The sequence below is a fragment of the Artibeus jamaicensis genome, unplaced genomic scaffold, assembly GCF_021234435.1.
Source record: "Artibeus jamaicensis isolate MK-2021 breed Jamaican fruit bat unplaced genomic scaffold, CSHL_Jam_final contig_2259, whole genome shotgun sequence".
NCBI classification, from domain to species: Eukaryota; Metazoa; Chordata; class Mammalia; order Chiroptera; family Phyllostomidae; genus Artibeus; species Artibeus jamaicensis.
The window spans coordinates 2,484,158-2,509,504 of NW_026521468.1; the positions used below are offsets into that span (position 1 = coordinate 2,484,158).

The following is a 25,347-nucleotide window of genomic DNA, read 5'->3' on the forward strand; positions in this document are numbered from 1 at the left end:
ACCCACCCAGGAGTCAGCATGAGAAGGGCCCAATTTGACTGTGGGTAGTGGCGGGATTGACTGAAAGCTGCCAGAGTTGAACAAGCCACACTGTTCCCTCCCTCTTGGACCCCTCCCCCACATACAGAGTCACAATGCAGCTATGGGTTGCCCCGCCCTAGCAAATGCCTAAGGCTCTGCCCCTTATACTTGTAACAGGTGTGCTAAGGCAAAAAAAAACATGGTCCAAATAAAAGAACAGATCAATGCTCCAGAAAAAATACAACTAAGCAACGAAGAAATAGCCAACCTATCAGATGCAGAGTTCAAAATACTGGTAATCAGGATGCTCACAGAAATTATTGAGTATGGTTGCAAAATATAGAAAAAAATAAAGGCTATGAAAAGTGAAATAAAGGGAACCAACAGTGAAGGGAAGGAAACTGGAACTAAAATAAGCAGTTTGGACCAGAAGGAGGAGATAAACATTCAACCAAAACAGAATGAAGAAACAAGAATTCAAAAATATGAGGAGAGCCTTAGGAACATCCAGGACAACTTTAAGTGTTCCAACATCCAAATCATATGGGTACCAGAAAGAGAAGAGGAAGAGGAAGAAATTGAAAACTTATTTGAAAAAATAATGAAGCAGAACTTCCTCAATCTGGCGAAGGAAATAGACTTCCAGGAAGTCCAGGAAGCTCAGAGGGTCCCAAAGAAGTTGGACCCAAGGGAACACACACCAAGGCACATCACAATTACATTATCCAACATTAAAGAGAAAAAGAGAATCCTAAAAGCAGCAAGAGAAAGGGAGACAGTTACTTACAAAGGAGTTCCCGTAAGACCATCAGCTGATTTCTCAAAAGAAACCTTACAGGCAAAAAGGGGCTGGAAAGAAGTATTCAAAGTCGTGAAAGGCAAGGACCTTCAACCTAGATTACTCCATCCAGCAAAGCTATCATTTAGAATGGAAGGGCAGATAAAGTGCTTCCCAGATAAAGTCAAGTTAAAGGAGTTCATCACCACCAAGTCCTTAGTATATGAAATGTTAAAAGGACTTTTCTAAGAAAAAAGACTAAGCAAACAACTGAAACAGGATCAGAATCACAGAAATGGAGATCACATGGAGGGTTATTAGCCGGGTGAGGAGGTGAATGGGGGAAAAGGTACAGGGAACAAGTAGCATAAATAGTATGTAAAAAGTAGATGGGAGAAGGTTAAGAATAGTATAGGAAATGTAGAACCCAAAGAACTTATACATATAACTCATGGACATGAACTAAGAGGGGGATGTGGGTGGGAGGGGGTGTGCAGCATTGAAGGGAATAAAGGGGGGGAAATGGGACAACTGTAATAGCATAATCAATAAAATATATTTTAAAAAGAAGATGAACATTAAACATGTTTGAATCATTGTCTATGGAGGGGTAGGAAATAGAAGTAGGGAATCAGGACATAAGGAAAGAAAAGAAGGAAGGGAAGGAGGAAGGAAGAAAGGGAGGGAGGGAGGGAGGAACACATTGATGCTCAGTGATAATTGCTCTGAACGGAGAATGATGAACTTTACCCTCTACACCTAAAGTCCAAAAGAAGAGGGACAAGTTGATACCCTCTATAGTCCTACCACCGTGGTACTTTCATTTTCTTCTGTCGAAGCCTTTAACCATCACTCCTGGACACTCTATACTTTTGTGCATAGCTGTCCCCATGACAGTTATATTACTTTGTGCCTTGCTTAAGTAACAGGAATGAAATTTTTGTTCACCAAAGGCTGGTCTTGGGCTAGGACTTCCAGGTCTCTAATCTCATTATCTGCATTTTACAGATGTGGAAAATTGAGCTCAGAGAGGAGGTTCTTTGTCTGATTCCTACTAAAACCACAAAGCTGGAATTCCGAACCCCTTGGCCACACACCCCTTGGCCTCCAAATCGCTTGGCCTCAAATACCCAGCTTGATTGTACCAAGCTGGTCCAATAGCTTCTTCATCATCATCATTATTTTAAAGAACTGCCTGGCTGATGTGGGGTAATTTACTAACTGCTCTTCCATTTGTGAGAATTTGCATTCTTTCTAGTATTTTGCTTTCATAGATAGTCCTGCAAAAACTGTCTTCAGGTTTTGAGCTCTCTGCTTCCGTTGAACTATTCCCTTACTGGGAGTGTGGTTACCTCGTGTTCACCTCGAAGGGTGGACCTCATTGTGGCAGTTACTTTAGGCCGAGGGAGTTTCCATGAGAGGAAATGCAGGGAGAGGGGGCCATGCATCTGTGCAGGGGCAGGAAATGCAGCGGGAGTGAGGCCCCTGGCCAGGCAGGAAGTCAGATCCTGATTGATTTCTGTGGTCTCCACATTTTTCTACTGCTTTCCTGGTTCAAGTTTGGGAATGGGGTACTGGCAAGCTCCGGACAGGGCCAGTGCCGTGGGACGCAGCGGGAAGCTGCTGTGTGTGGGAGGGGGGTGGCTGGGACTGCCTGGGGCTCCAGCAGCCTGGAGTCCTTGGCCACTGTCCTGGCCAGCCCGGGAGGGGTCAGCTGGGGATAGGCAGCAAGTAAATATAGATCCAGGGAAGGAAGCCAGGCAGGCCAGCTCTGCACCAACCTCTTGCTGGAAGGCTGGGGCGGGTAGGGAGGGAGGATATCTTGGCATCTTCTTCACCAGTCCTGGTTGACACCTGGCCCAGCAGCTCCCTGGAATTGCTGAAAGAGGCCGGGGACGGAGGGTGGCCGTTGTGGGGACAGTCTCCAAGGGGATCAGAGTGGGGGCTAGTGGGAAGCTGGTCAAGAGATGTTCCTGTGGCTGACAGCCAATCACATTTCCTCTCTGCTGATCCCTCTCAGAGAAGTCACCCAGCTTGAAGAGTCCAGGCTAAGGGACCGACTGCTGAAGGGATGTTCGGTCCACGGTCCAAGGGGCAGGGACCAGTCCTCTTACAGTCCCTCTCCCACCCCTGGGACTCTTGCTTCTTCTAGAGAGGAGAGATGTCTGGAGTGTAAGTTTGTTTTCCCTTGCTCTCTGCCCCTCACTCTGGGCTGGCCCTCTCTGTCCCTTGAGCTCGGGGCCACCAGTCCTGCCCCTCCCCAGCTCCAGAGCCACCCCCTAGCCTGGCTGTCCTTGCCCCCCGCCCCCAGGGGGCAGCCCTGCAACCAGCTCCACAACACACATACCGGGTCCACCTGGGCCAGCCAAGACCCCTCAGACCCCTGACTCCGGGAAGCGAATTCTGGCGAGGTGGTCACTCCACCACAGATGCATCTATTGACAAAACCTGTTCCCAGACATGGAGGGCAAGGGTGCCTTTCTCTTCTAGTGTGCAAGGTCCGGAAAGTTGGAGGGGACAGAGACAGCTCGGGCAGAACAACAAAACCAGCAGCCAACACTGAGTTCTTCCTCCGGGGCCTGGGGCTAGGCTTCGTGCTGAAGGCTTTGCCAGCGCTGTCTCACTTAATCCCATGACGACCCTAGAGACTGGTATCACGTCGTTCCCCTGTTACAGAGTGAGGTGGGAGGCCTCCAGGGGTGCACCCAAGGGCTTTCCATCAGGGGTCCGAAGCCCCCTTTCTCTTCTGTCACGCCAAGAATCTCAGTTTCAATCCTCTCGTACTGTTTCCAGTTCTCTCACCTCTTTATACATACGTATTAAAGATTTTGTTTATTTATTTTTAGAGAGAGGGGAAGGGAGGGAGAGAAACATCAATGTGTGGTTGCCTCTCACACACCCGCTACTGGGGACCTGGCCCACAACACAGGCGTGTGGCCTGACTGGGAATCGAACCAGTGACCCTTTGGTTTGCAGGCCCGTGCTCAATCCACTGAGCCACACCAGCCAGGGCATATTTTTATTTGTCTGTTTTTAATAGATTTTGCCCATATTCTGCAGGACCTGCTGTTTCCTACCCCAATTGGCAAATCTGGGTTCTCCTCAACATTCAACCTGGGTGGGGTTGGGGGCAGTGGGTCTCTAATGCTGGGTCGTGGTGTGTGTGAAGCCCAAGTACAAGTGTAATGATAGCTCTGAGAAAATGCACAATCAATAAATTACAAGCTTCCCTCCCTCCTCCCTCCCCACCTCCCACCCCCCACCCTCCATCCAAATCCAGAACAGACCATGAGTTATCCATCGCTCCCCACTCCTGGGCAGGGTCTGGTCTCCGTCACCTCTGTGTCCACAGGGTCAAGGGGCTCAGTAAATGTTTGTGGGATGAATGAATAAATGAGAGCAGCAGGAGAAGGAGCAAGCAGGCAGGGGTCCCGACTCCCACCCCGGTTGTCTCCTCCCCCACACCTTGTCCTCCCCAGGACTCCTCTCTCTGCTGCGGAGAAAAGGGTCCCTCAGTAGGGGGTGGGGGCAGAGAAGGGGAAGGGACGGTCTGCAGGAGCGTCACTAAGCGTGGGAAGGCGGATGACTGAAGGAGAGTGCAGACCTCTGGCCTCAGAATCAGGAGACCGGGTTCAAATCCCAATCCTGTGGCTCAGGAGCTGTGTGACCTTGGGCAGGCTTGGAAAAGAGTGATGGCTACAGCCTAACGGTCCTTTCAGAGTCTGCGAAGCCCTCTGTTCACATTTCTCTTTAGTCCTCAGTAACCACCCCGTGATGGGGGAATGATTATCAAGATGCCCATTTTACAGAAGAGGAAGCAGGGGCTGGAGAGGTTAAGGGACTTGCCCTAGGTCACACAGTAAGTGGGGGGAACTTGGACCCATCCTCCCAGCTCCCTTCCTCACTAGAGCCCCTGTCTGTGTCATGAGGAAGTGGGGTTCAGATCTGTCTCATAGCAGGGTGTCCCCATGTGGCAGGGCGGCAGCAGGAGGCGCTATAACTTGAATGTCCTAATGGGGGAGCCGCTGGCCATTTCCAGCCAGAAAAGCCAGTCCACCCATTATGGAAGGTTCCTAGACACCCCATCCTCCCCCCACCCACAGCTTTGGGGCCTCAGCTGCTGCCCCAGGGGGGACCTGGGAGTCCATGAGTTGCCCCTGAACTTCTGCGTTTCCTGAGAGAGCGGAGCGGTGGAGTGATGGAGAGGTCTGGGGCCCAGGTCCTCCTCTCACACGGGCATGGGCACCTCGTCGTATTCATCCCGACCTTCCTCCTCATCAAAGCTTGGCTTGGCATCATCGCTGTCCAGCTGGAGGGCAGGGTAGGAAGGAGAGAGGGTGAGCGGCCCAGGGGCCAGAGGAGCCCTACCCCAGCAGCAAGAAGTACCTCTGGAGTTAGGGAAGGCCTGGCTTTCTTTGGACCTTGGACGAGTCCTGCCTAGCAGCCCCTAGCGTTGGCCAACATGAGAGACACCCAAAGGGTGGGGAGCCCCTGGGGATACAATGCCCTCTGAAGGTACGGGCCTCCAGAGCGTGGGCAAGGCACTCCTTCACCAAGGCCGCCCCGCCCCACAGGGACCTGCATCACGTCTTAGAAGGATTCTACTGGAGAAGGGACTCTTCCAAAATGACTCGGAGGAACACAGAATCAGCCACCCAGTGGCTGGGACAGCTCATGTGGAACACACCCTGGGTGCCTCTTAACCCTCTCACCAACCCTTTTACAGGGGAGCAAACCCAAGGCACAGAAGAATGAGGCCACTAGTTCCAGGTCTTACCCTAGGACGCGGCAGCGTGAGGATTTGAACCCAGGCCCCAACTAGACCTGAAACACACTGCCTTCTGCCTTCCTTAATTCTGAGACCCAGCCCCTCTGGTGCGCCCTCCCCGTGCCAGCTCTGGAGTCCTGCCTCCCAGCTCCTGCTCTCTCTACACCCTCCCTCCTACCCCAGACCTTGGGGGGTGGAGGTGGGGAGCGGCCACTCACACACTGGAGTTCCAGGTTCCGGAAGATGAGTGGCAGCAGGAAGCGGCGCAGGGGCACCGTGAGGATGAGGATGAAGGGCAGGGCCAGGGAGATGCTCTGGAAGGATTTCACCGCCCACAGCACTGCCAGGCAGATGATCTGGATGACCGTGAACAAGTGCATGCGCCAGGTCTTTACCTGTGGGCCCAGACCGGAGTCATCGCCTGCCCTACCCTGGCTCCCAGTACCCCCACCCCACCCAGGGCTGGGCAGCCGGAGGGCCCAGTACCCGCTTGACGTAGGGCACGTCTGGATGGTACTTGGGTGGCTTGAAGAGGAGCAAGATGCGGTCAAAGAGCTGGATGCCACTGAGGGATGTGACCCCCATGTAGAGGAAGATGCCAAACAGCACAGCCAGGGGGATGTGGGACAGGATGGGCCCCATGAGGATGGACAGGCCTGCGGGGAGAACCAGGAGCTTTCAGCCTCACGCCCCCAGAGGACGGGCACCAGCAGGGTCCAGGGAATGAAGCCGCAGGTGCCATGTGGAGCCCTTTCTGTGGATCCTTTTAACTGATTCTACCCCCGTTTTAGAGATGAGGACACAGAGAGGTGAAGGAACTTGCCTGAGGCCACACAGCTAGTAACCTGTAGAGCAGGGAGTCAAGCTCTGGCCTGCCTAACTTCAAAGCCAACTCCTTTAACCTAGGAGGGGCCCCAGAGGTCAGAAAAGCCCACATTTTTTCTCATCCCAGCCCAGAATGCCTCCATCACCCTCCTCTAGCTAATACCGACTTTGCCTCCTATTTAAGAAATGTCCCTCCCCTGTCCATCAGCAATCGCAGAGCTGCCCACGGCAAGCCCAGCTGTGTTCTCGGCCTCTGTAGGCTCAGATCGCCCTTGTGGCCCTCTGCCCTCTCCTCCCCTGGCCCCACACTATGGTCGGGGCCCTGCCCTGTGCATTGGTTGCAGAGTGGCTGAGCTAGGGAGCCCCCAGGGCCATCTAATGAACCCTCTAATGGAGCAGCAGAAAGGGAAACTGAGGCCCAGACACAAGAAGGGACATAGAATTAGCAGCAGGGCAGGGCGGGAACACAGGTCACTGAACTTCTGTCTAGAGAGCACTCGAGTGGTGGAGGAGGCCCTCCCTCCTCTCCTGCTCAGACGCCCACCTCTGGGCGTTTCCTCTCAAATTCCATCATGTGAATAACACACTGAGGAGATGAGGGCAGCAGGCATATCAGTGGGCTGGAGGGGGCTGGATCCTAATGGGCAGGTGTTGGAGGCCAAGGGCAGGGAGGCCGGGAGTGGTGGGGGTATGGCCAGCCCTCACTCACCCACAAGCACAGAGACCAGGAGCCCGCTGATCCGCTGCTCCTTGACCTCCTGGATCTGGGAGGCAGCCCCTGGAGTGCTGGCCTTGCCCATGACGGTGAGGGCATTGGCGTGGGTGACAGAACGCACAGTGGTGGCGCTGAGCCAGGGCATCCCGAAGATGGCGGCCAGCCCGCCCATGCCGATGACCAGCAGCAGGTCCAGGTGGAAGCCGGAGCCCTTGACCAGCTTGCGCTCCGGTTTGCTGATGATCAGCCTGGGGGTGTGGGGGTCAGGGGTCAGCGGGGCTCTCCCTCCCCCACCCTCTCAGCTCCCCACTTCCTTCCGCCTACTTGAGTTTCTTGGCACCTCAGTTTATGCCTCTGTGCCTGTCTCCCTTGGACTTCCTCGCTCCCTTCCTTCCTGCCCCATCTTGAGACTCCAAAGTCTAAAAGCAGACACATCTTCAGCCATCGCCTAGAACGTGCACGGGCACATTTACTCTAAAGCTAATGGAGTGTCAGCCGCAGGGAGCATCACTGGGACGGGCCTCTTCTAAGATCTGCCCCCTTACTCTGTCGTTTGCATTTTGTGTTTTCTTCTTAAAAAGGATTCCCTAAATTACACATTGTCAGGGCCCTGCCCCTGCCCATCCATCATTCTTGTGAATAGGGAGGGCCACACGTTCTGCTGGGACTAATTAGCATCAGTCCTTGGTGACTTGCCTGCCTGCAACCTGTCCCTTCGTCTCTGCCTCAGACTCTCCAGGCCCAGCCCCATGCTGGCTCTTACGTGGTGATCTGGGACTCGAGGAAGATGAGGATGAAGACCAGAAGTGCAGGCAGAGCGGAGGCAAACATCATCCAGATGGGGAAAGGGATATACAAGCCCAGCGGGTGGATGACCCAGCCCCGGGCGGAGGAGTTGGACACCTCGAGGCCGGAAGGCACGCTGAGTTTCTGCACGAGGGGGATGCTGGTCAGAACCCCAGGGCAGGGGGGGTGGGGAAGGGAGGATGGGGGAGACAGGTCCTGGACCCTTGGGAGCTCACTTATATCGCACACCTACTTTGTCCCCAGTCCCTACGCTAAGCCTTTTATGTACATCTCATTCCCAACTTCAAAGATGAGAAGACAGTGTCGGAGAGGTTGTGGCTTGCTTTTTATCACACAGCTATTGGGTGGTGGAGTGAGACTCATATTCAGATCTGCCTGGCACCAGAGCAGATTCTTTCCTGCTGCCCTGGGTGAAGGAATGAAGGGGGCAAACTGACCCAGGCCCTTGCTTTAGCCAGGGGGTTCTATAGGGCTGTGGGAAGAATGTGGGGCTTCCAGGGGATAATGGGTAGTTCTAGCTGGCTTCAGCTTTGGGAAAGCTGCTCTGGGACAGGAGCAAGCTGGAGAAATGAAATGAGGGTGGAAGGAAAGGGTCACCTGGGTATAGGTGTCCTTGATGAAGAAATCCACGATGACCATGATCAGGATGGAGATGGGAACCCCGAAGTCCCCGATGATCCGTCGCAGCTGAGGGCACGAGGCGGAACCAGCGGTTAGTGCCCAGGTGCTCCCTGCCTCCCACTTGCCCACACTTGTGCCCCATCTTCACCCAGGGGGCCCTATTCTTCCCAGGGGGGCTGTCAACAGCTCTGTTTTGTACCTCAGTGTACTTACCTCCTTGCTTCTCCTTTGGACCTGCCCCACCCCTGGCCCCCCAGTTTCTCCGCCCCTTTCTAAGCACCATCCGTCCGTGGCCCCCCATTGGGTTCTCAGCCCGGGCCTGGACATGCTGAGGAACTGAGACAGGCTTTGCCTGAGGAGTGGGATCCTGGATAAGGAGGGGGCTGGGGAGGCTCAGAACTGGAAAGGAGACTCTAGGGTAAGAAGGGAAGGTAATGGCATTGGGAAACTTGGGCTGCTTCAGACTGAGATATCGCGCAGTGTGGGCAAGGGCAGGTGGAGACCACGTGCTGACCTTGCCGGGGAAGTAGGAGCTGTTCTTGAACTTGCGCAGCATCATGGCGAAGAAGAAGGTGCCAGCCATAAGCACGAGGGAGAGGAGGGCTGTGTTGGGCAGGGCAGCCTGAGGTTTGGGCTCTATCGTCACGTTGTGGGCATAATGCTTCTGCAGCGGGTGGTCCTGGAAGATCTGCAGCAGAAAAACAAGGCACCCTGTTCCCTTCATCCATCCATCCATCCATCCTCTGTCCATCATTCACCTGTACATCTATCATCCATCCACCTACCTTCTTCCTCAACTGATGTGGCTACAGAGGGGCAATAGGATTCTACAGCTTGGTTTTCAGGAGTGAGGACCAGGTAGGCTTGGGTGGGGTGGGCCACAAAGGCAATGAGTGTGTGTGTGTGTGTGAGTGTGTGTGTGTGTGTGTGTGTGTGTGTGTGTGTGTGTGTGAGTGCGATCACCCAGGGCCTGGGAGACATGAGGAGGCTGCAGTGCAGGGCTTCAGGGACTTGGGTAGACCCACCAACCAACAGAACCAGGGGCGGACAAACAGTGTCCATCCTTTCTCCACATCAAACGCAGACACAGTGTGAGGTGGCAGTGTGGAGCGGGCAGGGCGTGTCCTCCGCAGGACCTGTGCTTCTTGGGGCACGTGCAGGAGAGGCCAGGGGCCTTCAGCAGAGCCTCTGTCACCCCCGCTGCATAGAACACATGCACGCTTTTCTCCTCATGCACGCTTACCCATTGGTTACTCTGTGTGTGGTTGTGAACATGGACATGTGTGCACGGAGGGACCCCTCATGCACAGTCACGGAAAGACTACCTTGGCAGGTGTAGACATGTGTGTGCTCACAGTCACATACCATGAAAACACGGCCACACAAAAGCCATGCAGACATGTGTGCACAGTCTGTGCTCAGTCTCAGGCGGGCGCACCCCCGTGTTCGTTCACATGCCCACCTTGATCAACTTCGAGAACGTCTCATAGATGAAGATGAGGGAGATGAGGAAGGAGAAGATCTCCTGGGTGTAGCGGGAGATGAAGCGGACCAGGAAGCTGCCCTCGAAGGCCACCACCAGCACCACCAGCAGAATGAGCCAAAAGCCGATCCACACACGACCCACGAGGTACTCCAGGCCGTTATTGTTGCAGAACTGCAGGGGTCAGAGGGAGCTGGGGTCAGACAGAGGGGCCCTACACTGTGCATCAGGTGGGGCAGCGAGGGGCGGGGCCAGGGCCCAGTTACAGGGTCACAAAGGGGCCAGAACGGAGCTACCGAGAAGAAGGCTTCCTCAAACACTAGCAGAGGCCCCGAGAAGCCAACCACGAGCAGGGGCTGAGCCGCCAGCAGAGAGAAAAGGATGCCCTGCGCTGCGGTGGAGATGAGCAGCTCTGACACCCCCATCTGGTTCTGGGTCTTCTCTCCTGTGGGTAGAAGTCACAGCAGGGTCAAGGTCAGGAGATCATTTCCATGGGCCAGGGAAGCATGTCAGGGGCTGGCTGATGCAGGGATCCAGAGTGTCAGTCCAGGGCGGAAGTCAGGGCCCACACAGAGGCCCAAGGCTCTGAGGACAGGGTGGGGGACACGTGGAGGCACTGACCCAGAAGGCCACCGAAGGTGATGGAGGGTGACAGAGCAGCAAAGTAGATGAAGATGACGGCGGCCAGGACCTGGGGGCTGAGGGCATCCGTGATGTCGCTCAAGTATCGAGGGTAACGGCGCTTTATGTCACGCACCAGGCCTCCAAAGAACATGCCTGTTCGCTGCAGAGGGTCATCTGGGCCACCAGGCACCCCTGGACCCCCATTTAAATCTGTAGTGAATGACAGGAACATGGTCAGAGGGGGTAACAGGGGGAGGTGTGAGGAGAAGGGTGACGAGGGAGTATCACCTGATGGGACCGGAGTGGCCGAGGGGGCTGGCGGCATGAGGAAGGGAGAAGGGGCCCGAGGGTATCTGATGGGAAGAGGGGACCCAGGGGCTCACAGGGGGCGCAGGGGTCTGAGGGGCTGTGGAGCTCAGACAGCCTCGGGCTGGGCAGGACAGGTACCTAGGCCCTTGTAGAAGCTGGGATCCGGCTTGGCAGGGCTGGGCAGGTGGCGTCTTCGCAGCAGCTCCCGCTGCACGGGCACCAGGCCGAGCAGGGCCTGCTCCGAGGGCGCGTCCGAGGGAGGCAGCACCAGGCTGCAGTCCAGGAAGCCCTCCAGCGAGCGTGCCAGCTCTTCCCGACTCTGCGCCAGGTATGCGTCCATGCGGAACACCTGGGGGCCAGAAAGAGGGTCAGGGTGGCCTGCACCTGCCAGTGAAAGGACCCAGGAGTCCACAGCCAGGGCCCTCCCCCCCAGCACCTCTCACCCAGATCCTTCGGGCTAGGAACCACTGGCTTGCCTACCTCCACCTCCCACTCTGAAAGGGGGTGGGGAAGGCAGACAAGGCCCTGAGTGAGGAACGGAGAAAGAGCTAAAGCCAACCAGGTGGCTTCCAGCGGCCCAGGTGGGGCCAGAGCAGACTAGGCCATACCAGGCCGGAATGGACCAGGGAGGTCCATGTGGACCAGAGTGGGCCAGGTTAGGCCCGGCCAGATCGGACAGGGCTGGGCCAGGTTCCTTGGGTCAGGCAGGTCAGAAACAGCTGCATTAGACTGAACGGGCCAAACTGGTGATGCTAAAAGTGACCAGGGCCAGTCCGGACTGGAGAGTGGGTCCTAACTGCCCCCCCAGCGCCCTCGCCGGCCCCTCCTCACCCTCTCTGACATGAGGGTGGCCGCCGCCCTGCCCAGCTGATTGTAGTCGGTGTGAGGGGCCTCGGGCCCCAGCAGCACAAGCAGGAAGCGCACGGGCACCGGCAGCTCCACCGCGTCCTCCAGCTCTGTGGGCTCCTGCAGCCGCACGAAGCCCAGCACCGGCCGCTCCAGGAAGGTGGCTCGGCCTGTGGGACAGGGTGGTGGACATGATGTAGTCCGCCCAGCTGCGAGGGCACTGCTGGGCCAGGACCGGAGGGGTAGCTTCGGGTGTCGAGGGGCGAGTGGCCAGGGGGCACCACTGCTCACCCACTAGCACCAGGGTGGCCTCTGAGTCCGGAGGGATCTTTTCCAAAATTCCAGATGGAGAGCGGCCTTCTGTGCCCCCCTCTCCCTGTTGGAAGGAGGGTGGTAAGGGGAACATCCAGCCCCCTCCTCCCCTCCATACTCTTGATTCTAATTATGTCCAAGTGTAGGCTTCCTGCCTCTCCCACACAACCCTCGTACGGCCTCACCTGTTCACAGAATAGCTGAATTTCCAGCGAGGGTTGCTGGGGGAGCAGAGGCTCTGAGGGGCTCCCGGAGTGCGTCAAGACCGCGGGCTTCACGCCCTCCAGGGCCTCTAGTTCTCCGGCATGGCTGCAGGAGAGAGAGGGGACGCGGGCTGAGTGGGTTGAACTCATGGGCCATTAGCAGAGCTGCTGGTGGGAGGGACCAGCTAGGACTTTCTAGGGACCTGACTGCAGGGTCCCCGGGGCAGGGGAGGCAGCCTCTTCTGAAGGATGTAGCGGATGTCAGCGCTTGGCCTCTGTCTGGAATGAGTAGGTGGAGCCCAAAGAATGAATGGAGGGAAAGGCCTGGAGAGTCTGCCCTCCTGGGAACCAGAGTCCCCAAATCCAAGCATGGAGACACGGCCGCCCCTCAAGAGGTGTCAGAGGCAGGAGCTGTCCTGGAAGAAAAGTGGGCCCCAACCTGGCAGGCGGGGCAGCACGTGGGCTCCCAGGGCAAGCTCGGGGCAGGTGGGCTAGGGAGGCAGGCCCTTTGGGAGTAGAGTCCAGGTCCGGGCAGGCAGGGGCACCTGTGTTTGAGCAGCAGGACCCGGAGCAGCTCCTCTCGGTTCTGCGGCCGGATCTGCTCCTCGTAGATAAACCTGTCCAGCAGCTGGTTGGCCACTCCAGCCAGGGAGGTCTCCGGCAGATCCAGGAGGACAGTCCCTGCAGACCACGGAGGAGTCAGCTGCTCAGCTGGATCGTGGCCCTCCTCCTCCCAGCAAGCTTCACGTGCCGTGAGGGGGTCGCAGAGGGGCCCCACGGGGCTCACCCTTGGCGAAGGCTCTCTGCAGCTCCAGGAGACTCCAGAAGGTGAGGTAGGACAGGTGTGGGCGGCCCCAGGCCCCGTCCCCACTGAGGTTCTCCTCCAGCCGCACCCAGCGCGCTGCCTCCATCCACCGAAGCTCCCGGTTCTTCTCATCCATCACCAGTTCCTGCAGCTCCACGTAGACCTGCAGCCCCACAGGCCCGAGTTAGCCCATCACCAGGCTCAGGGCCGGGCTGTGGGGAGACTGGCAGCCCAGGGCCCCGTGGGCAACTCAGCAGACTCTGAGAGGTGTTTGTAGGGGGCCCAGGACCCTGGAGCATTTGGGGGCAGATCCCAAGCTTGGAGGGACAGGGGACACCGGGAGCTCCAGCCTGGAGTGTGAATGAGCTGGGAAGTGTGGGGAGATGTCTGGGGGTCCCAGAGGCATGGCCCACACTTCCAGCTCTGTTCCTCAGCCTCCCTGACTCCCAAACCCAGACTCCGTTTCAGAGGCGTTTGGACAACCTCAGGACCTATGTGGGTGTGAGAGCGGGCACTTCAAAGGGGAAGGAGAGGGAAGCCTCTGGGTCACTGGGTTGCCTCCGGCCTCCAAGAATGTTGAGTGAGAGTGTGGTTCAGCTTGTTCTTGGTTTCTTTGGGGCCAGCTGGCCACTCGCAAAGGGCTAGCTGAGTGCAGGACAAATGTCCTAACCAGCAAGACTCTCTGGGGGCCCAGCAGGGACATGGGGAGCCTGGGCAGAGGGGAGTGTTATTTATTTCTGTGCTCCCCAGGGAGCTCCCGACAACCCAGCCAGGGCCGCAGGGCTTGCAGACTCCGACCCGCAGCAGCTAGTTTCTCTCCACCCTGCAAACTCCTTCCTCCGTGGAAGGGGGCCTGGGTCTCTGCGTGATGGGGCTGTCCCCTTCCCCTCCACCAGTTTCCCAGGACACCCACTCCTTCTCTGTCCGTGGCCTGTTTGAAGCCGTATCCGCCCTCACTCCCCCCTGGTGGAATGGTGGGTCCCAAGGGCAGTACAGGGAGGAGACTGGGGGAGACGGGGGTCCTCACCTCGTGGGTGCCTGGCTGCACGGTATTGTGGTAGTCTACGGTGGTCGGTGGCTCGGTGAGGTGAGCTGGAAAGCCAGGGGCCGGTCAGCGCTGCCCGCAGACAATTCTGCACCACCCGCCATCAGCCTCAGAAGCCAGTGCCACATACTGTCCTGCTGGGACCCTTGTACCCCTAACCCACCCCTGCCACTCGGTGGCTGTGGCTCCCCACGCCTGTCCTTGGCTCCGTCTGGCTCTGTCACTCCACGCCTAGCCCTGGGACTCGTCTTCAGTGACCATCAGGAGGGTCGTCTCCAAGGCAATTGGAGAGACCTGAGTGGCAATTTTCGGGGTTTCCTTAGGGTCTCCTCCCCCTCTTGCCACCTTCTAGGACCAGTTCCCCTCCTCACCTGCCTCAACAGTCCTGCCAGCCCAGCGTCTCCCCGCCTCCAGGCTGAGCTCTGGGCACCAGGGTGGGGTCTGCCCTTATATTGCCCGCATGCCTCCCCACCCCAGACCGCATTCCCCAGAAGGGCCTCTTATCTTCAATAGCGATTGCCTGCACTTAAGTCCTGTTGACAGTAAATAGGTGCCTGCCTGGGGCTCCCCAACTAAGACCTTGGACAGGCCAAGGAAGGTTTCCTGATGTCTCTCTGCCCTGGGGGTCCCCAAGGCCCCTCATTTTTCAGGACCTTTGGGCCTCCAAATGGAGCAATATTCCCAGGACAAAGCCAGTGCCTGGCCTAGAGGCCAGCATTGGATGGGCACAGGGGCACGGGGGCTCCTGCCATTGCCCCAGACAGGCCTGGCTGCCCTCTCATGACTCTGAGGGGCATAGTGACGGTGATGGGTGACTGGTCCTGCCCACTGCCCCCGTCCCCTCCTGTGATCATTTCAAACAAAACTCTGTTTATGTTTCAATCAGCCAGGATCATAGGAAAACTCCCCTGGGGTTGGGGCAGTGCGGGGGGAGTTCAGAGAAGGGGGGAGGACAGGTTCCCCAATGTCCCTGCCCGGGGCTCAGCACCTCGCCCCAGTGGAGGGAGGGCGATGCGGCTCACCTTCAGGCTCCACCACCTGGGGCGCAGGGACACCTGGGTCTTCATACTCCTCCTCCTCCAGAATCTCTTCTAGCCCCTCTTCATACTCCTCCTGTGGGAAGTGGCCATCAGGGCGGGGCTGTGAGGGGCTCCCTGAGTCCCCGTGAAGGTAGGAGTTTGGGGCCAGGTGCCCAGCGCCCCAGGAGGAGCCCAGCAGATGCCAGGAGAGACTCACCCGCAAATCCACCATGGCGCTGTCCCGACTGTCCAATTATTCTTGGGGATCGGAGCCCCCAGCATAACCCGCAGTGCGGGTCCCTGCGGGGAAGGCTGAGTGAGACACAGGGCGTTTTGGGGTCTCCTGATCCTCCCCAGAGGGGTACCGCATTTGAGTGAAGGGGGACCCCAGGTGTTGGGATTCAGTGGGGTCAGAGGAAGGAGGTATGGGTGGAGGGCATGACCCATCAAACTGGGAAAGGGAGGGGCCCTGCTTTGGGGTGAGGGTAAGGTAAGTGCTGAGCATGGGGTGTCCCAGAACCTGAGCACGAGACCGTCCCCACGGCACGGGGCTTGCCCCTCGAAGATCCTGACTGCACATGTTTTCCCTCCCTCTTCTGCCCCTTCCCGCCCCCTCTCCCCAGGCTTCCCTGCCTCTGCCATCTTTCTTCTCTTTCTTTCTTCTCTGGCTTTGCCTCTGCCTGGGCCTCAGATCCCTGGAATTCTCAAGGGTGACAAAGCTTAGGCGGTAGAAGTCCCACCCATGGGGCTGGGACTCTGGCCTGCCTCCTGCCTGGGAGGTGGGGGGGGGGTCAGAGGGGCCCCCAGGACCAGAGAACCCAGACACTCAGGCTGCCTCTCTGCTCCTGCCCGGCTGAGCAGCCGCGGGCACTCCCGGACTCTGTCTAGGTCAGCAATTTGCAAACTTTTTCATCTTGTGGCACACATAAACTAATTACTAAAATTCTGTGGCACACCAAAAACATATTTTTTGCCGATCTGACAAAGAAAATTAGGCATAATTCTGATTCATTGACAGCGGAAGGCTGTTGTGCTGCCTGTTGTCATTTTTGATTTGACAATCTAAGGGAAGAGGTCAGTGCCCCGGACTAAATAGTCAGGTGCTGCGTGTTTTAAAACGTCTTGCAGGGCACCAGAGTGCCGCGGCCCAGCGGTTGAAAATTGCCGCTCTGAGGTGTTGGTCATTCCATCTGTGTGACAAGTGGGCCTTCCTCCCGGGGTTCTGAGAAGAGGGGGGAATGGAGGTGGCTTGTGCTCATCCAGGGCCTCGGAAGGTGCACCCGTGGCCCAGATTGCTGCCGCCGCCACGCCCAGCCGCCCTCCCGCTGCAGGCCGTGCTCTGCCTCACATTGATAAGAGCCTCCTCCCTGGTCGCTGCCCTGCCTCTGGAAGTGCATTGGACACCTGGCCGGCCGGCAGGCCGGGGCAAGGCCAGATAAGGGCGAGCCGGGCATCTGGAGCCCGGAAGGTGGAGCACAGCTGGAAGAGTGGGGAGCGGGGTGGCGACCAGATGACAGAGAGGGCTCCCGGGTGGCATAGCACCAGCTTTGCGTGATCGCCCCTGCAGTGCACCGAGCTGTGCCAACCTGTATCATAACCCCAACCACTTCGGGAAGCGGGCAATGTCATTAGCCCCGTTTTACAGGTTCAGAGAGGTTTACTTGCTTCAGTCCCCTAGTGGGTAGGTGTCAGAGAGGAATTTAAACCCTGGCCTCCCTGACTCTAGCTATGTCTCTAACCATTAGACTGAGTTGCCCCCATAAGAGAAAACAGCTGTTAGCTGATTTAGTGTTAGTGAGTAAGAGCATGGACTCTCTGGGTTCAAGTCCTAGCCCTGCCATTTACTAACTATGCGGCTGTGTGATCTAGGACAAGTAACTCAACCTCTCTGTGCTTTAGTTTTTTCATCTATAAAATGGGGTAATAATAGCCCTGGCTGTTGTGGCTCAGTGGATTGGTGCCAGCATGCGAGCCAGGGGGTCGCTGGTTCAATTCCCAGTCAGGGCACACAGCTGGGTTGCGGGCCAGGTGCCTGGTGGGGGTGTGCACGGGAGGCAGCGACACACTGATGATTCTCTCCCTCTCTTTCTCCCTTCCTTCCCCTCTAAAAATAAGTAAATAAAATCTTCTAAAACATGGGGTAATAATAATATCTGCCTCATAGACGGTGACGGCCCTACGCCGTGTGTATAAAGCATTTAACATAGCGCCTGCACGTAAGGAGCTCTGTGTAAGCCTCTGCTGGCATTGTCGTTACTCCTGGGTGTCAAGGTCAGACTTGCTGCCTCCGTCCCCTCCCATTTCCCAGTTCCCTCGGAACTGGCCTAAGTGCTTCCAGATCCTCGGTGGTCAGAGACTCCTCCTCCTTTCCCTCCAAAGGCTCCCTAGAGCGGGGACAGTGATCTCCCTAATAGACTCCCTGAAATGACCCGATGGGAGAAGTGTCCGCTGATGACTTTTCCTTCTTTTTTTTCAGATTTTCTTCATTTATTTTTAGAAAGAGGGGAAGGGGAGGAGAACAACTGGGGACCTGACCCACAACTCCAGGCATATGCCCTGACCAGGAATTGAACCGGCGACCCTTTGGTTTGCAGTCCGGAACTCAATCCAGTGAGCCACACCAGCCAGGGCAACAACTTTTCTCCTAAGAGCATGATGAGGTAGCCTGGGGATCCCCATACGTGGGGGAAAGAGGGGGCTGGGGGGTGAGAACTGAGTCTGTGGGATCTGGGGGAGCATGCCAGGGACTCAGACACACATTTACACACCAGCCCCACACACCCCTGCTGCCACATGCCGGCAACTTTTTCCTGATACCAGCTCATTTTCTTAATATCTGCCGACCCGCTCACCCCAATGGCAGGTGCCAGTGGGCCTGTGCCCTTAGGGACAACAACGCACATTGCCATGTCCTCACCGTACCCATCTGCACCCCCCTTGGAGGTCAGAGCACCTGGGCCCATTTCGGCAAAGGCTTAGGATGGGCACCTGCGGACCCCTCACAACAGCCACCACGGGACCAGCCCCAGCCCCTCCCGGCCCCGCGCACCTGCTCACCAGCCCTGGGGTCCCTCCAGGAACTCCTGCAGCTGTGGTGCCCTCTGCGACCAGCCGAGCTCACACCTGCTCCAGCAGCTCCAGGTTCTCGCTCCTTCGCCCCAGGGGCAGCTTGCAAACCCCTGACTCATGCCCCCGCCTCCTAATCTGCCCGCCCCATGGGCCATGGGAGCCCCTTCTCACCCCCCTCCCTGCTCCCACTGGGTGCCCAGTAAACAGAGTTATCTCTCACACACATCTGGACAGCTGTGAGTCTGGCCCACCCCACCCCAGCTGGCCAGCCCCCGACGCCTCCCTCCTGGCCCCTAGGATTCCCTGGTCTTCCTTTGTGCACTAAGGTTTGATGGCTGGGTTCTCAGAGCTCCCCGCTCCTGGCAGGTCTGGCCCCAGCCCGTGGATGCCCCGGCCCTGCTTCTGTCCATCCTCACTCTGGCCAGGCCCCTCTGCTCTGGCCCCGAGCAGCAGCACAGGCACCTTCTCTTCTCTCTCAGTGTCCCCCTCAGGACTTGCTCTTCCTCTGCACCCTTGCCCCTGGGGCACCTGCTCAGTACTCACAGGGCCCAGGCAGCCCCCTTCCCTTCTTGCTCCAGATGAGGGTGCCCTGACTGCCCCCTGCCCAAGACTCCGGCTGGTTCCAAAGAGCTGGCACCTGGGTCTTAAGACGCTGCCATTCAGTCAACCTGAAACAATGTCAGGTCAACAAAACAATCTTCCCCACACAGGAGCGTGGAGCTCACAAAGCCGCAATGTCTGGGCACACTGGCTCCTCTGTCAGCCTCCTGCCCAGAGCAGCCCGCATTCTCTGCCCACGCTGTGCCCCTCCCCACACTCCCCCAGTGGGGCAGTCTCTGCTCCTGGGGGTACTGGGGCTGGTCACCTCTTCCTGGGCTTCGGTTGCCAAACAGGCACCGACTGAAAGAGGAGTTCATATCGGCAAGTAAGAAGAGCATTTGACAGCAGACAGCAAGGGGGGTTTGTGGACGCTGCTCTGGGCAGTGGAGGCAGGAAATCATCCCAGCCCAGCTCTGCTACTGACAGGCTGTGGGACCCTGGGCAAGTGCCTGTCCCTCTCTGTTCTTCAGTGCCCTCATCTATAAAGTGAGAGAACGGTTGCCAGCTTGGGGGTCCTCTGCTTTGGATCCCAAATATAGAAACTCAGAGACAGGGACAGAGAAATGGGCATATCCAGCAATGCTACAGTCATTTCCTGCGTCTCCACCACAAGCCCACGCTGCCGAGCGCTGGCAGAGAGAAAAGGGCAGGGACTGACGAGAGCTGGATCCTCCAGCTGATGGGGCTTCTTTTCTGGGCACTGGGCTGGGGGCTTCCCCTGGTGCTCACACTTAATCTTGCCAGCCTCCCCGTTTTACAGAGGAGGACACTAACGCAGCAGAGAGGCAAAGTGGCTTCACAGGGAGAAGAGTAACTGATGAACCAGTGAACAGGGACCCCCTTCCCCTTGCCCCGTACTGGGCTCTGCGCCCAGCAGTGCACATGCGTTCTCTCTCGGAGCTCTCCAAATGCGTCTGAGGAAGGTGCTGCTTATTGTTGTTATTTTCCTCTCACGGGTGAGGACACAAGGGCGGGAAGGTAGGTGACTTGCCCCAGGGCCCCGGGCTGGTGCAACCAGAGCCGGAACTCAGGGCTTCATTCTGCCTCACGCTAAGCCCTGAGCTCCCTGCTCCAGGCAGGAGCTCACTCTCCCCGCTGGTGGAATCTCTGAGCTGCTTCCTGTGGCCTTCGGCAACAAATGTCAAAGGACAGCCCTGCCCTCCCGCCACAGCCCAGAGGGGGCCCGGGCGCCCCTCTGCCTGCCGCAGGTACCCACCCTGGGTCACTCCTGCCCCTGCTCATGCCCCTTTCCTTCTGTTGCACCAAGGCACCAGCGCCGTCCCTCTCGTCTCTCCCCACCCGACGTAGGTGCTCCTCCCAACCTCCCCCAGCGGGCTCCTTCTCGATGTTCGGGGCTCAGATCAAATGTTGCCCCCCAAAATGCCTTCATTGACCAGCCATTTTGAGATAACTTCCAGCCACTCTATCACTGGAATATCAGGGGCGGCAGGGGGTGGGGAGAGACTGTCTGTGAGAGAAAACCCCAAATCTTAGAGGCTTAAGCAAGACCGAAGTTTATTTCCTTTTGATGTAAAAGTCTAGAGGTAGGAGGTCCCAGGCCGGAGATGGTACTCTGCAGTGTCCGCCGCCCAGCTACCTCTGTCTTGTGGCACCTTCAGCAGTTGGCTCTCTCTTCGTGGCTCAATATAGCTGCTTGAGCTTCAGCCATCGCCTCTGCATTCCAGCCAGCAGGAAGAAGAAAGATGTGCCCTCTCTCCCAGAACACTTCTCAGAGGTTTCTTCTGTGCACATCCCACCAGTGAGGACTGAGTCACATGGCTACATTTAGCTTCAAGGGAGACTGGGAAATGTAGTCCTCAATCAGAGTTCTAGTACACAGGAAGAAGAGGAGAATGGAAATGAGAGGACACCCGGGAATCTCAGCCAGAGTCTCATCACCTGCTAAAAACTCTTCATTTTCCTGCCAGCGATAGCCTCCTACTTAACTATTTATTTATTACTCTCTCGCTCCGTTAGAAAATAAACTTCATGCTAGCCTCGTCCATCACTGTATCTCCAGGGCCTTGTGCAGTGCCCGGTACAAGGAAGGCTTTGAATTTTTGCTGAATGAATAATTGAATGATTCCCCACAATAATTACTTGAGCAATGCAGTGTCATTCCCATTTTACAGATGGGGAAAATGAGGCTCAAAGAGATTAAATAATTGGCCTAAAGCCACACGTAGGCTGTAGGGCCAGTATTTGAACCTTGCTGTCTAAGGCACTGATGTTCTTCCAACTCTTCCCACTTCAGGCTGGTTCCTCTGATCCTCAGCTCCTCCGTGGACCAAGTCGGAAGCCAGAAAACCAGCACCTGGGGTCTGCTACTGCCATTTCCCGGGGAGATGCCATCTCGGGTTCTCACTATATCCTGCCTTTAGCTTCTAATGGGACCAATGTCGAAAATAGTTGTTTGGGACAAGTTTTGGGGACCTTTCTGCAAATCACTAGGTAAGGATGTTACATAGAATCCATGAAATAAATGCCTCCTGGAATTAAGCAATAGGGTGGAGTCTGGAAGTTCAGATGAGCCAATAGGCTTCTTTGTTTTGGGCAGAGGAGGACTACTTCTCATCGGGTTTCCCATTTTACCTTTGTTGCCAGGAAATTCAGGATTTGAAGTGCCCAGAGGCAGCCTCAACCTCCGAAGAAGTGCTGGAGTGGATAGAATGTGTGCGATTTAGAACCAGGGAGCCTGAACTTGAGCTTCAGCCAGTGCTCTGTGAGCAAGACGTTTAAATTTCCCTGAACCTTCAACTCATGGTCGTAACCCCAAGGCTATTAGAAGGCTTAAGTGAGCTAAGGCTTGGGAAAACTCCTTAATAAGGACTAGACGGTGAAGAGATGGTCAGCCCTTATCATAAGCATTAACAGGGAACACTCAGCTAGCCAAGGCTACACTGCACTTCTCCAGGAATTCTCGGATGAGCATGAAGTAGTCAGGGAAGGCTTCAAGGAGGAGGCATCTTGAAAGACACGTGGAATCCTCTGGTGTAGAACATTTGACAGTATTATGCCTGTCCTCTGAAGTGCTAACCCCTGAGGTCACTTCCAGTTCCCAACAAAGCCAGCCCTGTCCCCATCTTTCCACCTTTTGGGGACTATCTCATTATCCCTCACTAGTCCCACAGTCTGTCAGCTGCTGTCCCCAGGCAGGGAAGCACTGTCCACAGGTGGGGGGAACAGCTCTAGGGTGGCTCAGAAGTCTCCAAAGAGCTCAGGGTTTCAAAATGAGGCAGAGTTAGTCTTGGGAGGGTCCTGAGCGTGGGACAAGGGGCTGAAATCTCTTCCCCATTAACTAGCAACTTCTGACCCTCTGCTTCCTCTTCCGTACAGAGAGACATTTAATCACATGGGCCAAAGACCACCCTTAATAAGCTAAACCATCTTTACTGGCAGACTGGTCTTGGTTAATCCTCAGAATACTTGAAGAAAAAGGGACACGGAGCCCTGGCCGGGTGGCTCAGTTGGTTGGAGCGTCATCCTGTACACACACACACACACACACACACACACACACACACACATGATTGAGTTCATCAGGGGTGCATACCGGAGGCAACTGATTGATGTTTCTCTTTCACATTGATGTTTCTCTCTCTCTCTCTGTCTCTCTCTCTCTCCCCCCGCTTTTCCTCTCTCTCTAAAATCAATACAGATGCAAGGAAAAGAAAAGGGACACAAAACTGATGCAAGGCCACAGTGCAGAGGTCATGCGGCCCACCAGCGGCGGTGCTGGCAAGCAAGCAGCCAGGGCACAAAGCTTGGGTAGGGGCAGGGAGGGAAAACTTCAAGGAAATGGCTCTTCCCAGTCAGTGACAGCTGGAGGTCACACTGGCCAGAGGGAGCCAGGCCCCTGTGGGACTCCCAGCTGGGGCTGGGGCGGGGCTGCGAGCTGACCAGAAACCCCAGCGCACTGGACTGCCAGAGCTCTGGGGCATGGGCCAGACAGGCTGGGACAGCCACCACTCCCCAGTGCTCGCTGCTGAGGCAGCCCTGCCCCCCTAGTGCCCAGGTGGCCCCGGGTGCGGGCCTGCAGGGGCAGAGCTCTCCCCTCGAGAGGACCTGCGGTGCGTGGGGAGGGCAGAGAACCTGCAGTGGTGGGTACGTGGGCAGGCGTCTGTGTGAGGACCTGTGGAGAGAGGTCCTCCGTCCCACTGTTGTTAGGGCCACAGGGGACCACGCTCCTGTGCCAGGAGCCCACCGATGGTACTCCCCTCGCCCACCCCCTCCGCTGGCTCCAGGCAGCCTCAGGGTAAAGTCCAAATTCCTCCTTCTGACCTACTTTCTGCCAACCCTTGGTCCTGGCCTCTGGGTTTGTGGCCTTGATCCCAGGCCCTGCCCTACTGGCTCTAGTGTCCACGCTCATTCTTCACCTGGTTAAATGTTTAAAAATGAGCCCAGTCCCTCCTCCAGCCCAGCCACTTCCCTGCAGCTGACTTGCCACCTAGTGTGGCTTGCGGATTGCGGGCTCCTCCCCACTCCCAGTCCTTCTCCCTTCCCTATTCCTCCCTCCGTGAGGGCCCGTCCGGGACTCAGTCACCCCCTGCTTTCAGGGTGGGCCTGCACCCAGAACTAGGTGTGGCAGGGGCTGACCTTGGATCGTCCAAGTTGTCATCCACCCACTGGGAAGCTGGCCCTTTTCCCCTTCCCTCCTTCCTAGGCCGGACCCTTTGAACCATGGCTCTTTAGGGGGGGTGCTCAGAGGGGGGGGTCATCCACAGGCAGGACTTCTCGGGGCTCAGAGGGCCCCTGATGCCAGGAGCTATGGTGGTGGTATAGGAGGGTGCACTCTGGCCCCAGAAGCAACAGGCACTGCGTGAGAGGAACCTCAGCATTAGGGAGGGACGCCCCCAGCCACCCTCTCCTGCCCACTTTATTTAAAACCAACCAAGGGCTGATAGAACACATGTCATTGCAGCTGTGACCCCACATCAAACCTTGACAGTAATGCAACTGACCCTTGAACAATGTGAGGGGTTAAGGGAGCCAACTCCCCGCACAGGCAGAAATCCTTGTATAACTTTTGACTCCCCCAAACTTAATTACGGTTGTCCCTCCGTGTCCACAGGGATTGGTTCCCCTGCAGACCCCAAAACTTGTGGAAGCTCAAGTCCTGTATGAAATAACTCAGAGCAATGCCGTCAGCCCCCCCATCCGCAGGCCCCTGACTGGGGATCCGAAACAGGGTTTTCCACAATGGGTTCGATCGGCCGATGTAAAACCCAGGGATGCGGGTGGTCGAGTGTGGGTTTATTGGAAAAAATTCTGTGTGTAGAGGGACCCACGTGGTTCAAACCTGCGTTGTTGAGGGCTCGCTGTAATTGTTGGAGCGCCCCACTCCCTGGGCTGGGCCTGGCAGGTAATTCGGGGGGAGGGGGAAGGGGGGAGGCGGGTAAAGAAGTGACCCTGCAGAGTTTGAGCCTGGTGTGTCTGCCTGTCAGACAGCTGTTGGTGCTTCACGGGGAGGAGATGGGGCCGCCCCTTCCCTCTTCCCTCTGTCTTGCCCCTGGCTTGTCTGTCGCAGGCACGCCCCCGGGATTTCTCTCTGACCCCTCCTCAGGGCAGGTGGGTCTCTCCCTGTGGGTTTGGGCCGCCCCTCCCAGCCCAGCAGGGCCCTATTCCCCACACCCCTCCTGGAAGAGGGATGGATGATTCCCCTAGAAAAGGGCTCGGCCTGATCCGAAGGACGGCCCCTCCTTGGTCCCTCCTATCTGCTGGGCCAGATATTTGGGGCCTTGGGGTGACAGCTGATGGCAGGGCCTGTCTCAGGGCTGGGCCTATGGGTGTGCCCCCATGCATGTGTGTGTATGTGTGTGTATATGTGTGTGTATGTGGTGTGTGTGTGTGTGTGTGTGTGTGTGTGAGGGAGAGCTGTGGTTAAGCCAGTGGCTTCAGATCAAAGCAGCTGGGTCTGGACTCTTACTAGCTGTGTAACCTTGAATAAGTCCCTGATGTCTTTAAAGATTTAATTTATTTTTAGAGAGAGGGGAAGGGAGGGAGAAAGAGAGGGAGAGAAACATGGGGCACGGAATTGTGAACCCACAACCCAGGCATGTGCCCTGACAGGGATTCAAACCAGTGACCTTTTGCTTTGTGGAAAGACGCCCAACCAACTGAGCCACACAAATCAGGGATCCCTGATGTCTTTAAAGTCACAGATGCCTCGTCTATAAAATCCAGCCTCCGAGAGAGGCTGTGCTGGTAGAAGGAGATACTGGACAGGAAGCCCTCAGCTCAGCCCCAGGCTCAGCTTCAATAACTAGCAGCCGTCGCTGCAGTGAGGAGGAAACCCCAGTTGGCATGGGGGTCTCTTGAGGGAGACCTGCACGTGCTGGACCCTGCAGTCTGATGCCCCCAACAGGTGGGGGTACGCAGCCCGAATGCCTGACTGATGGGGAAGGGAAGGACCTCTGGGTCCCCAAACCCCTGACTCTAGCTTCCCCTCCTTTGTGGACCATCCCAATTGGGGCACCTTGAGCTGCCCACACCCAACT

At 56.8% G+C, this 25,347-nt stretch overlaps 1 protein-coding gene across 3 annotated transcripts; it reads right to left on the reverse strand.

Annotated features, from left to right (window-relative positions):
• Positions 1–3,616: 3,616 nt before the first annotated feature.
• On the reverse strand, positions 3,617–18,368 carry SLC4A1 (solute carrier family 4 member 1 (Diego blood group)). Of its 3 annotated transcripts, none has more exons than XM_053661324.1 (20): positions 18,239–18,367; positions 15,399–15,481; positions 15,185–15,275; positions 14,145–14,209; positions 13,100–13,280; positions 12,858–12,993; positions 12,295–12,418; positions 12,089–12,173; positions 11,783–11,967; positions 11,090–11,300; positions 10,640–10,852; positions 10,315–10,463; positions 9,998–10,192; positions 9,050–9,223; positions 8,512–8,601; positions 7,871–8,037; positions 7,102–7,355; positions 6,054–6,223; positions 5,786–5,962; positions 3,617–5,108 (listed from the first exon to the last, which is right to left on the reverse strand). In XM_053661324.1, the coding sequence occupies exons 2-20, from the start codon at positions 15,411–15,413 to the stop codon at positions 5,028–5,030; spliced, it is 2,763 nt and encodes a 920-aa protein (XP_053517299.1). In that variant the 5' UTR covers positions 15,414–15,481; positions 18,239–18,367; the 3' UTR covers positions 3,617–5,027. The 3 variants fall into 3 exon arrangements, with proteins under 3 accessions (XP_053517299.1, XP_037018083.2, XP_053517300.1); XM_037162188.2 differs by having other exon boundaries at positions 18,231–18,367; XM_053661325.1 differs by lacking the exon at positions 6,054–6,223 and having other exon boundaries at positions 18,231–18,368.
• Between the last annotated feature and the right edge of the window lie 6,979 nt (positions 18,369–25,347).

What these genes read in the sequence shown, in the direction of transcription:
- SLC4A1 (XM_053661324.1), bottom strand. An exon ending in CCACCCTCATGTCAGAGAGG is followed by an intron (nt 11,301 to 11,782) that starts GTGAGGAGGGGC and finishes TCTGGCCCCCAG; the next exon opens with GTGTTCCGCATGGACGCATA. An exon ending in CACCTTCGGTGGCCTTCTGG is followed by an intron (nt 10,464 to 10,639) that starts GTCAGTGCCTCC and finishes TTCTACCCACAG; the next exon opens with GAGAGAAGACCCAGAACCAG.